General features: G+C 44.4%; 1 protein-coding gene across 2 annotated transcripts in view; it reads right to left on the bottom strand.

Moving 5' to 3' along the window:
* Positions 1–13,013, bottom strand: part of MTMR4 (myotubularin related protein 4) — an 80,144-nt gene that overhangs the window by 28,449 nt on the left and 38,682 nt on the right. The window contains exons 1-2 of one of the 2 annotated variants that reach the window (XM_077294565.1): positions 8,155–8,327; positions 4,147–4,233 (exon numbers count right to left, since the gene is read on the bottom strand). In XM_077294565.1, the coding sequence (XP_077150680.1) occupies positions 4,147–4,233; positions 8,155–8,202 (135 nt within the window). In that variant the 5' untranslated portion in view covers positions 8,203–8,327. Of the gene's footprint in view, positions 1–4,146; positions 4,234–8,154; positions 8,328–13,013 lie in introns of those variants that run through there. The other variant, XM_077294566.1, reaches the window with a different exon arrangement.

Raw genomic sequence — 13,013 nt, 5'->3', positions numbered from 1 at the left:
GAGAGTACCAACCACACCCCTAATGCACTTTCAAACTAATTTACATATTTCTTCAAAGCTTGATCGCTCTGCACTTTAATCTCAGATCAGATTACTACAAAACAGGTATTATTCTTATTGCTGTAGTGATCACTAGTTTCCTTATAATGAGAGCAGTCAGGTATGGAGTATTAGTAATGCTCAATGGGGAAAACATGCAGATTAGCGTTCGTCAGACGAAAAACTCTCATAAGGCCTGTTTCACACGTTCTGATATTTCTGGTACCGGAGATGTCAGTGTCTGTGTGTAATACGGTACCTGCAGCATAAATTGGGCAACCGTGTGCCGTATCAGTACCACACAGACAGGTGCCAGGGAAGAGGTGGTACAGTTAGCGCTGCTCCCCAGTGCTGAAGATGCTCTCATCACTCTCCCCTGCTCTGCCGGCGATCAGCGAGAACAGGGGAGAATGATGAGAGTTATATTCAAGTGATAACAATGACAGCAGTCCGTGGAAACACACTGACATCACTTGAATGGGTCTAGGTGTGCAAGTGTCTCCTTTACATGTAAAAACTGTCACCACACGTACCGGAGACACAGATGTGTGAAAGAGCTTTAAGAGCTACTACCCATTTACCTCATGTCATCCCTATGTCCTCAGGGGTGTTCTTTTTGGCGACCACACAGGTTTACTGTGCCTTATAATACGCTTTATTCTTTTGGCATATTAGGTAGGTATTCACCCCTTGTCTTTGAACTTTCATGTACTAGCATCAACTACTTGCCTCATTTTGGCTGTATCCCCAGATAATCATGTGCAGGACCACTTATTCTGACTATTTTATGTCAATTGATAGGATATTGTTCCACCATTCTTACTCCTGGTTTATTAATATATAATTCTTGAAGATTAATTTAACACATTTTTGCACTTTATAGAACGGAGTTTTCTATTTGTATGATACTGGGAAAATAGGATCTCTCTTTTTGACGTATCAATGAATTATGAACTCTTGATTATGAAGGAATGCTTGCTTATGTCAGATACTCTTATAAAATTATTTTAATTTCTTTGACAATTGTTTAATAAAGATAATTTTACAATCTGGCTTGTACTCCGGTATGTTTATATGATTTCTTGAATTCTTGGGACAGCCCTTAGTATTGATGGTCAGTTTGGTAAATTATTGACTACAACACATACGTAAAACCAAAATATACATGATACAGATGATCCAGTGACAATCCAGCTCTGCAGCCTCTTAGATTTCCTTGTAATGCACCGATTTCAAATAAGTTTTGCTGAATACGGTACCTGTCTCCCTCTACAATGGCGCTGCAGTTTGGGAAGGAGCGAGTATAACTCAGCACTTCCTCCTGCTGTCAGAATCGTGCACAATACGCCAGCTACCGTAATCACTGAGGGTCCCAGAGGACTTTTCTTACTATCAGGGGCCTGTCCATAGTAGCAGACTCCCCCGTTCAGTGTGGATTCTTTCACCCACTGTTCATGTGCCCAATTTCCATACCACAGAAAGCTGTAACGGTGTCAGCGAGAATCTTTATGTTGGTAATTGCTCCATAAATGTACGGGCACAGCAGAAAACATTTGTGTTCATGAATAATTAACAATATAAACCGGCCTGGAATAAAAATACACTGTAGCAAATTGGATCAGGATGCAGAGCATAACGGCGTAAAGGGCTAGCAACCCTGAAAGTCCAAATAAATAAGACATTGCACACCAGAGGGCTTTTTTTTTTTTAAATTAAAGGGGCTATCCCAAGACCTAAATCCACTCAACCATCCAGATTTACACAAAGTATACTCTGCCTGTCATGTGTGACTTTCCGGACCCCATTACAACACTAGAGCCCCTTACAAGCTTTCAGGGATGAGGTGAAACTTGCAGTTTCAGCACACTAACAAGCAAATTGTCTCTTCTGGGAGGAGGAGGGCTAGAACCCTAGCGCCACCTATAGGAAGTAGCGATCCTGAAAGTCAATGTCGACCCTTTACCGAGCCTTGTCACATGACTTAGGAAAAATGCCAAACCAGAATCTCAATTTGCAGACACTGTGTTTTGGGGTACCACCCCTCATCAGTGCAAAGTGTGAGATCTGGTTTGGCGGGTGAGAGGCAGCTGACCTGGATCCACCCCTTGGTCCCAACAACAAAGTCTGCTCATACCCTCACCCCCCTGCTCCACCTCCTGCACCCCCACTCATCACTCATGAGGTTTGGGTCCAAACACACCAGGAAATGCAATCATTGGAAAGCTGTGAGTGAAGGGGGCTGGCTTATTTCCTCCTCCATCATCACAGTGTCATCCCCTTAGTGGTCACATACTTGGATGACGAGCCAACAATGCAGGCCACATGGATCGGTGTCATTAAGGAAGCAGAAACAAGACTTCCATAGACATGTACCAGAACCCAAAGCAGGGAACCTGCATCCTATTGGACCAACATATACATGTAGAAGTCACACTATTATGTAAAAAGATCATTGGTGTATAATTAACATTTTCCTGGATAAACCCTTTAAAGACATACTGGCATAAAGCACAAACACCTGACTGCTTCCATGCCGCGCTCTCCATCACATGGTTGTAAGCTATTCCAATATTCAGTCTACTACACAGAATTTACTAGAACATAAAAATTCCACAGCACCTCTCTACACAATGAGCACACTTGTTACCCAGCATCCCGAAGTTAAAGCATTTACTTTTCTACAACCCTCAAGGTTTGCTCTCAACTTGACATCCATTTTGCTTAAAAGGGATGGTCAGCGCAGAATGACTGTTGAAACCAAGTACATGCGCTCGGTGCTCCATGGTGGGGCCAAACATTACAGTGGGGAAAATAAGTATTTGATACACTACCAACTATGCAAGTTCGGTCTGTAATTTTCCATATTGCAAGACTTGTTAAAGGGTTGATTGTGACGTGTAGGATTGCTACTTCCAATAGGTGGCGCTATAGAGTTCAAGTCCTCTTTCTCTTTGAAGAGGCAAACTGCATATATTGTAGCTATATACATCTATAGGTTCCTACAAAGCAGAGCTGTGTGTGTCTTTACGTGCCTACATAGCAGAGTTGTGTATGGCTATACGTTGTATACGGGGGTTGGGGGGAATTCACCTGTCAGAGCCTGTCAACAGGCGGTTATTGGTATTGTAGTTCAGCTTCACAAGTGAATAATGCCGACCGTGGGAGAGGGACATTAAACTGCTCTCATGTATTGCCCGTCCACTTCTTGCCACCTATAGTTAGGATTAGTTATGCCAAGCTAGGATAGCGCAATGTTGCAGTCGTCCCCTCCATAGGGAGGTGCAGTGTGCAGGACATTAGTACACCTTTTATTTTTTTTGCAGTCGTCCCCTATGCAGGACATTACTAATTTGTTAAAGAGAACTGAACGCCATGCAAGGGAAGGTGAAAAGGACACGTCAGGCTTTTGATGGGTGAATGGAGCATTTCCCAGCACATGAGTCAAATAGAGCGCTGTGTGCACAGAGCCTTACCCCGTCATAAATTATATGGTTTGTAGAGGAGAAAGCGGTTTATAAAGGTGGAGCACAAACCACAGACCTCTCCATCCAGGTTACAGTTATGACTTTCAAATTCTAACAGGTAACAACAAAAATAGAATTGTCTTTCTATATTGCCAAAATAATTACTGCAACATCCTATTGGTGTAGAAGAGCAGCATTTCTTTTGTCGCCTCGTTCCTCTGCTGTGCAGGTGTGGGGACAGGAGCAAACCCTGCTCGTCTCTGGCTAGGGAGCAGCTTGCTGCAGCACAAGTCTCCCACTATCCTGTCTGCCAGAGAGACATGGCACAGACACCTCCGTTATCATCTGAAGAAGTGGACGACAAGGGGGGGAATTAAACCCAGACAGCGGCAGGCTGTGATCCTGGAATCAGAGGTGGTCCTCATTCCCTCTTATTTACAGACATGTTGTAGCTAGAAACGACCAGATCCTAGTCAGGTACTAGGTGTGCATATGGCAATACAGACCAACCGAGCGTCCTGTGTGGGCACCGTGGCCAGGCTGCAGTGACAGCGGCCCTTCCAAGTGCTGGGCATCGGCAATGTACAGTAAGGAGGCGACCGGTGTCTTGGCGCCTACAGCGGTCAGTGTGACAAAATCTCACCTGTAACTTATCCTCCTCCTTCACTAGTTCCCGGGGTGGGAACAGATCCTTGGCTTGGATATATTCCAGACTGGGGGGTTCTTCACCCTGAAAAAAAAAACCCACAAGGTAAGAGTGATAAGTGATTTACGTAGGATATTAGTTTTATCACACTCTTTAGCTTTAGGCCATGTGCACACGTTAAGTATTTTTCGCGTATTTTTCGCGTTTTTTTCGCTATAAAAACGCGAAAAAAACGCTAACATATGCCTCCCATTACTTAAGTGTATTCCGCATTTTTTGTGCAAATGTAGCCTTTTTTTACGCGAAAAAATCGCATCGCGGAAAAAAAAGCAACATGTTCATTAAAATGCGGAATTGCAGGGGATTCCGCACACCTAGGGGTCCATTGATCTGCTTACTTCCCGCACGGGGCTGTGCACACCATGCGGGAAGTAAGCAGATTATGTGCGGTTGGTACCCAGGGTGGAGGAGAGGAGACTCTCCTCCACGCACTGGGCACCATATAAGTGGTCAAAAAATAAGAATTAAAATAAAAAATAGTCCTATACTCACCCTCGATGTCTTCCCGCCTCCACTGCATGCTGTCGCTTCGGTCCTGTAGCTGATGTGCGGTGAAGGACCTTGCCGATGACGTCACTGTCCTGTGATTGGTCGTGAGCGGTCATGTGACCGCTCACGTGACCGTGACGTCACGGAAGGTCCTGTGCGCACAGACCAGCTATAGAAAGAGGAACGGACGCCGCTGAGGAGATGTCTGGGTGAGTATAAGCATTTTTTTATTTTTTTTAAACATTCTATCTTTTACTATAGATGCTGCACAGGCTGCATCTATAGTAAAAAGTTGGTCACACTTGTCAAACACTATGTTTGACAAGTGTGACCAACCTGTCAGTCAGTTTTCCAAGTGATGCTACAGATCGCTTGGAAAACTTTAGCATTCTGCAAGCTAATTACGCTTGCAGAATGCTAAAAAAACGCGAAAAAAACGGGAAAAAAAAGCAAAAAAAAAAAAAAAAAAAAGCGGATTTCTTGCAGAAAATTTCCGGTTTTCTTCAGGAAATTTCTGCAAGAAATCCGCAACGTGTGCACATACCCTTAGTGTTCCTTTTAGAGTCACCAGGAGATAAACTGCTGAAGAGTGAGACTGGCAGTCTATAGGATTTAATATAAGGTTTTGGAACAGTTTAGAAAACCTGCAGGAAAAAACAAAACACCACAAGGTGTACATTTCTGTCCCCTATTTTCTATCGGAGAATGGCAGAGTGCATGAAGCTTATGGGGCACTTGGACATGTAGATAAGCGTCAGACGAGGATCTGTAGGATCACAATGCAGCGATCACCTGACAAGTGAGAAAAACACTCAGCAAAATGTAACATTATAATTGTCAGCACATCCCCACAGGTAAAGAGGCAACGTGCTGCCGGGAACAGAGTGACCCTATAAGTGGCTTTATTGCTCGGCCTGTCTAAACAAGCAGGTAAACGAGTGCCGAGCAACTTGCTATATAGTCAACCAGCGCTTCATAGGCCACATTCACATGTTCAGATTTTACATCAGTATTTGTAAGGCAAAATCAGGAGTGAAAAAATAAAAAGCATTGAACACGCTGAAAGGTAACCTGTCCAACACACCTTTATCCTGGTATCTGCCATCAGAGGAGTCAGAACACAACCATACACTAGATCAGGTATTCAATATGCCTTACCCTATGTTCTCATAAGAGATAAGCCGGAAGCAGAAGTGTGTGAGCAGCTTGTTCCCCTCGTCCTACTGAAATTACATGCATGCTCAGTGTAGCAGAGTATGCATGTGTATGAGAAAGCAGGAGGAACAGCTGTTGACCAAACAAGCCTTCAGCTCCTAACTATTGAAGGGCACATTAGACAGCCGACACTGGTTAAATAAAGATGTTGAAAATGCATTTCTCTAGAAGAAAAGCTGAACATCCCCTATACATCGAAAAAAGGAAACCTGTACAAATCTGGGGCTACACTGTGACTTTGGCCACAACATATGACGTGTGACAAAGGTTTGCTCAGTGCCGGCTACATCACAGTACAATACAAGTGACAGGAGACAGGGTTGGACTTCTTGCACGTTCTTTGTCACAGTACCTCAATGTCGTAATTCAAGCCCATTCACTTATTGCACTGCGACGTAACAGCGGAAGTGAGCGAACTTGGGTGCGTGACAGGTGTCGTGGCCAAAGCGTTACCCCAACCAGAATGGGAATACTACACCAACAGGTCTCATGTGTATTACAGGTCAAGAGGTCTACAGAGAACAGGTCATCAAGACTGTGCGGCATCAGAGAATTTGTCAGTCAAGTCATGGTGCCCAATCCATGGGCGGCATGAACCCGATCCGGGCTGTGTGACTGCAGAGGAGTATGGTATGTTTTAATCTGGAATGCTCCAGATAATCAGAGAAAACAAAGTATAATGAACCATCCAGGGACCGTAGGCAGAGAGGAGATGGGTCTGATGTGGTTCCGGACCGGACTCTCCAGGTGATTGACAAGGCTCTCCCTATGTACATGCAAGAGAGACCTGTCAATCATTTAAAGCGAGGCGAGAGAGAATCTGTCTAGGACCACACTGGTCTCCCCCAATGGTCCCAGACTGGCATTTCAGAGTAACACCTACCTGTCTGCAATCGTGCAGCCAGGCAGACTGATTCATGCTGACCACAGTTTTGGGAGCACGAATATAGTCACTAGTTCCCTTTAACAAGTAAAAACCATCTTTTCAGTCAGATGTGAAACACAAGATGTCTAGGTTATATCTAATGCACTGGTGCTGCAGTGTCCCTATGAATTATACCAACAGGTCATTAGGAATAAATCCCAGATCCACAGAGGAGATCTATGCAAACCACAAATCATACTAAGAGGGCTTTTCCTTCCATCGACTTTCAATCAATAGCCACGTACATAAATCAATGGGAAGAAATCCCAGGAGTCCCTCTTCCATTCCTCTATATTCTGGTGTCATACCTATTTTAGTTAAAAATTGTGATGGAGGCAAAGGGGGAAAAGGACAATTACTTGGGCACCATTACTACTCATGAAATGAATAACGTGATCATAGAGGAGCTTACCAAGCAAAATACACATGTTGATCTGCTTGATAATCTTGGCATGTCATCATCCTGTCCTACCCCTAACATTCACCTTATTAATATAATAAGGCAGCAGCAGGTTAGGATAGTCACAGCATTTACATGGCTATGCAATAGATTCCCAATGAGTAGACTTGCAAAATCAGGCGAGAAAGGATGGACACTGAGGCTCCATAGGCTCTTAGGAAAGTAAGCGCACTGAAGTTTTCCTGGTGTTTATTAGACCCTCACTCACTATGACAAGCCGGACATTTCTCCGTATACCTTGGAAGGTTAAACGTCCTGGTAAATGAGTGGGAATGTGACGGGTTTGCAGAGCAATCATTTCCACCCGGACCACGTCCAAACAGCACACCCTGCCAAGTGACGATGTGCTTGGCTGACAGATGGTTTGCTGTCACCGGGCCTAGACAGGCAAGACCTCTGCACCACGAACGATACGTACTTTCTCCAGCTCCATCCATCATGAACAAGCAGAACACAATATGCCTGGGAATGGATGTGAGATGGACCTACATGGAAACCTCCATTGTCACACACGTCACGGTGCCCACCAGTGACTATGGGCAATCCCGTCTACACACACCCTGTTACTGGGCATGATGGGGATCCCCAGCGCATACAATAGCAGGCACACAAACAAAAGGCACGTCTAAAAGCAGGGCTTATCCCCGGAAGGGAGTGGTTAAAACTATTCACTACAGAACGCAGCGGAGGCCTGGTCGCTATAACATGCCAAGTCTAAGGGCTCTTTGTGGGTGTGTGCAGGAAAATGCCATGTCCCAGTGTCAGACCTCACTCAGAAGGTGTACAGGAGTCCAGCAGTACCCTACCAACCCCTCTCCCAGAACATCACCACCACGTAGCAGCATAGCAGACTCACAAAGCAGCTGAGCACCGAACAGTGGGGGCGCGGAGAAGGCTCAGTCATGCTGGCAGGGGCTGCCCGGTCCGGCCGCAGCTCGCACACAAGGGCTGGGCCGGTGTCACCATCGCGTCTCCTCTTCTGCTTCTGCACCCACAGCCAGCTCACTGCAGCCTCTCCATCGCACAGAAAAAGGGAGGAGGTGGAGGGAGGAGCAGGTGCTTCAGCTGTCTGTGCTGCCCGATGCCTCCTCCTCTGGCATGGAGTCAGGGACACACACCCCCTCCCATCTGCCGGGGAACCAGGCCCGAACACTGACAACTACAGCCGGTACAGAGCTAGGATGCAGATGGTGGAGCTCAGGGATCCTGGGATGCCGCCTCATTCTACCTAAACCCAGAGGTTCAGAAATGGAGGCCACAAATACTGTACAATACCATCTGCCGTCTCCTACAGAGGCATGGTGACCACAGCCCCCGGAGTACCCCACAACACCACTGTACACTATGGCCACTGAGCCAAGGATGGCTCACCTGTCACAACCACCCAGATTTCTCAACCTCCATGCACAAGATTCATTTTGTCTTTCTTTTCTAAGGTTATAATAATAATAATAATTTTATTTATATAGCGCCAACATATTCCGCAGCGCTTTACAAATTAGAGGGGACTTGTACAGACAATAGACATTACAGCATAACAATAATCACAATACAATACATTTTTATCCATTTTATTTGATACCACAGTTAGTGAGCACAAATCTCAATAAATAGAAACGACTTTCTTTTTGGTGTTCAATGTAGAGGAGTGTATGTGGGATATATAACGCATCACTCCTCGACATTGCAATTGCAACACAAAGAAAAAAGCTGTGGCGTTCTGAAAATAATAAATTACAGAATCAATAGAAATGGTAATACGCATTTACACACTTAGGCTGCCATCAGTGAGGTTATTAATGGCTGTGATGAATGTTCCAACCCGCTAAATGCAATTGGGCAAATCATCAACATCCTCTGCTGGCAGCTCCCTTTACAATTGCCAATCAACGATGTGCTCAATAGGAGACAAGTTCAGAGACACTGCAGGCTATGGTGGCATATTCAGGCCACACAGGCTGTTCACAGTAACACGAGCAACAGGCAGCCTAGTGTTGTCGTGCTGAAAAACAGCTTCTGGAGAAATGGCTGAACCACGGGTTCCACACCCAAATCAATTTAACATCAAGCTGTAAAGTGTAAGCGGAATCTAACCACTGTACATTACCACAACATAATCCCAGGAGCAGAACCTGAGTGATGTTCCCTCACTAAGGAGTCATGAAATTGCCCACGTGGTCTAATCAGAATGGAAGAATGGCCGCCCTCGTGGCCAAAAGCATCTCTAGACTAGTTTGCCATTGAGCACATCTTGGAAGTCATTGGTCAGGAAAGGCGGTGCCAACTGCGGATCTTGATTTGCCAAGTGTATGTTGCGTGGCAGAACATTCCTCAGACAATCATTATTAACATCTCTGACAGCATGCCAAAACGTGAAACTGCGTGTACATGTGTGGCGCTAATACTCTATACCAAAATATAAATAACGCTGAGGTTTTCAACATTTTGTTCCAATTTGTTTTATCACGTGCATATCTTTAACATCTCTATCAATCCTGTGATTACCATCATTCCACAACTTTTCTATAGACTACCTTTCTTGTATATGGTATAGAATTTTTTTTTCCCCATAAATGGCACAGTATAGGAAACAAGCGAGACATAATGCACACATTTCCATTTAGTGTGATATTTTACAGTGGTTTTATTGCTATATTACTGCAGCCGGGCTGCCTACAAACAGGTGTAAATTAACTAACGAGAACCCCTGAATAACACCTTTCTGCTATATATACACACAGAAAAATTATATACACACAGTCAAAAGTTTGGACACACGTGTTCATGCAATGGTTTTCCTTCTTACTAGAATGTGAACACTTTAAATTCAGACTGAAATTGTCAAAACCACAAAAACACATATGGAAAGTAGAAACACGCAACACAAAGCAGATTGGTGTGTTAAATCAAAATATCCCTCTTTTACTCTGACAGCTTTACAGACCATTGGCATTTATCTAACAGACTCAAAACAGTTCCCAGAGGTGCTGAGTAGTGATGAGCGAATGTGCTCTGATCAGGCGTTATGTGGGCATGCTCGGGTGATAACGGACAATCCCTGCAGGTGTTGCGGCTGTCGAACAGCTGTGAGACATGCAGCCGTGGGGACTCTGACATTTTTCAAGCACGCCGAAGACACTCGGTTAGCACCCGAGCATGCTCAGATAACACCTTATCAGAGCACTTTTGCTCATCACTAGTACTAAGCACTTGTTGGCTGCTTTGTCTCTTCTCTTCTTACTTTGGTCTGCCTGTACAGGCAACTAAATGACATCTGATCGGTGCATATTGTGCCGCTGGTCAGTCCATGTAGACGCTTCCTTATAAGCAGCTTTAACCAGATTATCTTGCTACTATAAAAAAAAATAAAAATCTCTACAATAAAATTTAAAGAGGCAAACCTCGGTCATTGTACAGTCTCCCTGCTTGGAATCACACACATTAAAAAGGAAGTTACTCATTATAGGCCTGAAACATGCAAGCAATGATGTGTACTACATGGTGTTAACCCATTAGAGGAGTATAGATTAATTGCCATTAATAGTCTTTGGATTCCGAGTACCACTAAAGGCCCTCCAAAACACGTCTGACCGCAAGCTCAGAGATTCTTTATCCGTGCACCAAGTAATCTTCTGGATTCTACCTGCGTGACAGCGAGCGGATCTCACACCTGGTGTCGTTCAGTTCTTTATAGGAGTCTGGCAAACGGTTATAAAATATTTGATGATATTCTAATTTTGAGAGAAGTGCCTGTATGTTTTGGAGGTTCTCGGTGTAACAAAAAAGTAGTGATCTCTTGAAATAATGTTTTTCTAAGTTTATAGATGGATTTTGAAAGACTGGTTGTAATCAGCGTGTGTAGATACGAACATCGGAGAGAATTACAGTAATTGTATCTGCTATATAATTGTCTGAGGGTCACTTCCGTCTTTCTGTCTGTCACGGAAATCCCAAGTCGCTGATTGGTCGCGGCAAAACAGCCACGACCAATCAGCGACGGGCCCAGTCCAGTGGAAAAATGGTCGCTCCTTACTCCCCGCAGTCAGTGCCTGCTCCATACACCCTCCAGTCAGCGCTCACACAGGGTTAATGGCAGCGTTAAGGGACCGCGTTATGCCGCGGTGTAACGCACTCCGTTAACGCTACTATTAACCCTGTGTGACCAACTTTTTACTATTGATGCTGCCTATGCAGCAGCAATAGTAAAAAGTTCTAATGTTAAAAATAATAATAAAAAATAGTTATATACTCACCGTCTGTCAGCCCCTCGGATCAGGAACAGGCCTTCCCCGCTCCTCGCGACGCTCCGGTGACCGCTCCATGCATTGCGATCTCGCAAGATGATGACGTAGCGGTCTCGCGAAACCGCTACGTCATCATCTCGCGAGACCGCAATGCACTCTTGGGACCAGAGCGTCGCGAGGAGCATCGGTAACCACCTGGGCTGGATCCGGGGGGACGACGGAGAGTGAGTATATAACTATTTTTTATTTTAATTCTTTTTTTTTTTTTTTTTTTAACAGGGATACGATACCCACATTGCAATATACTACGTGGGCTGTGCTATACGCTACGTGGGCTGTTATAAACTACGTGGCTGTGTTATATGCTATGTGGGCTGTTATACACTCCGTGGGCTGTGCTATATACTACGTGGCTAGTATATAGCATGTAGTATATAGCGCAGCCACGTAGTAAATAACACAGCCCACGCAGTAAATAACACAGCCCACGCAGTAAATAACACAGCCCACGCAGTAAATAACACAGCCCACGCAGTAAATAACACAGCCCATGCAGTAAATAACACAGCCCACGCAGTAAATAACATAGCCCACGTAGCATACAGCAGTGTGGGCACCATGACTCTTAAAAAAAAAAAAAATTAAATTAAAAAAAAAATTGTTATATACTCACCCTCCGACGTCCACATATGCGCGCGAGCAGCGAGGTTGCTGCCAGCTTCCGTTTCCAGTGATGCATTGCGAAATTACCCAGATGACTTCGCGGTCTCGCGAGACCGCTAAGTCATCTGGGTAATTTCACAATGCATCACTGGGAACGGAAGCTGGTGGCAACCTCGCTGCTCGCGCGCATCGGTGGACGGCGGAGGGTGAGAATAGCACCATTTTTTTTATTATTATTTTTAACATTATATCTTTTTACTATTGATGCTGCTTAGGCAGCATCAATGGTAAAAAGTTCGTCACACAGTGTTAATATCAGCGTTAACAGACTGTTTAACGGACTGCTAAACCACTATGTGGGTGGCGGGCGCTGACTGGGGGGAGTGGCCATTTTGCAGCCTGATTGTGCCCGTCGCTGATTGGTCGCAACTTGGGATTTCCGTGACAGACAGACAAACAGACAGAAGTGCCCCTTAGAAGAGAATAATATATATATATATATATATATATATATATATATATATATATATATATATATATATATATATATATATATATATATATATATATATATATATATATATATATATCTCTATATCTATCGTAGAAATATATACGGTATATATATATACTATCGTAGGAAAGCAAATGACTTAAGTCCTCACTAGTGATGACGTGTTAGAGTATCTGGGGGTGCTCGGATAATGTGTTCCTGTCCCTGCCTGTTAGGAAATCACCCATGTGTTGCGGCTGTGTATCAGCCATTAAACATGTGGCCGCAGGGACTAGAACATATTTTCCAAGCACC

The sequence above is a fragment of the Ranitomeya variabilis genome, chromosome 3 (genome assembly GCF_051348905.1).
Source record: "Ranitomeya variabilis isolate aRanVar5 chromosome 3, aRanVar5.hap1, whole genome shotgun sequence".
In the NCBI taxonomy this organism is placed as follows: Eukaryota; Metazoa; Chordata; class Amphibia; order Anura; family Dendrobatidae; genus Ranitomeya; species Ranitomeya variabilis.
Note: the sequence above shows the minus strand (reverse complement) of the source record. Positions and strands in the feature narration are given on the sequence as shown.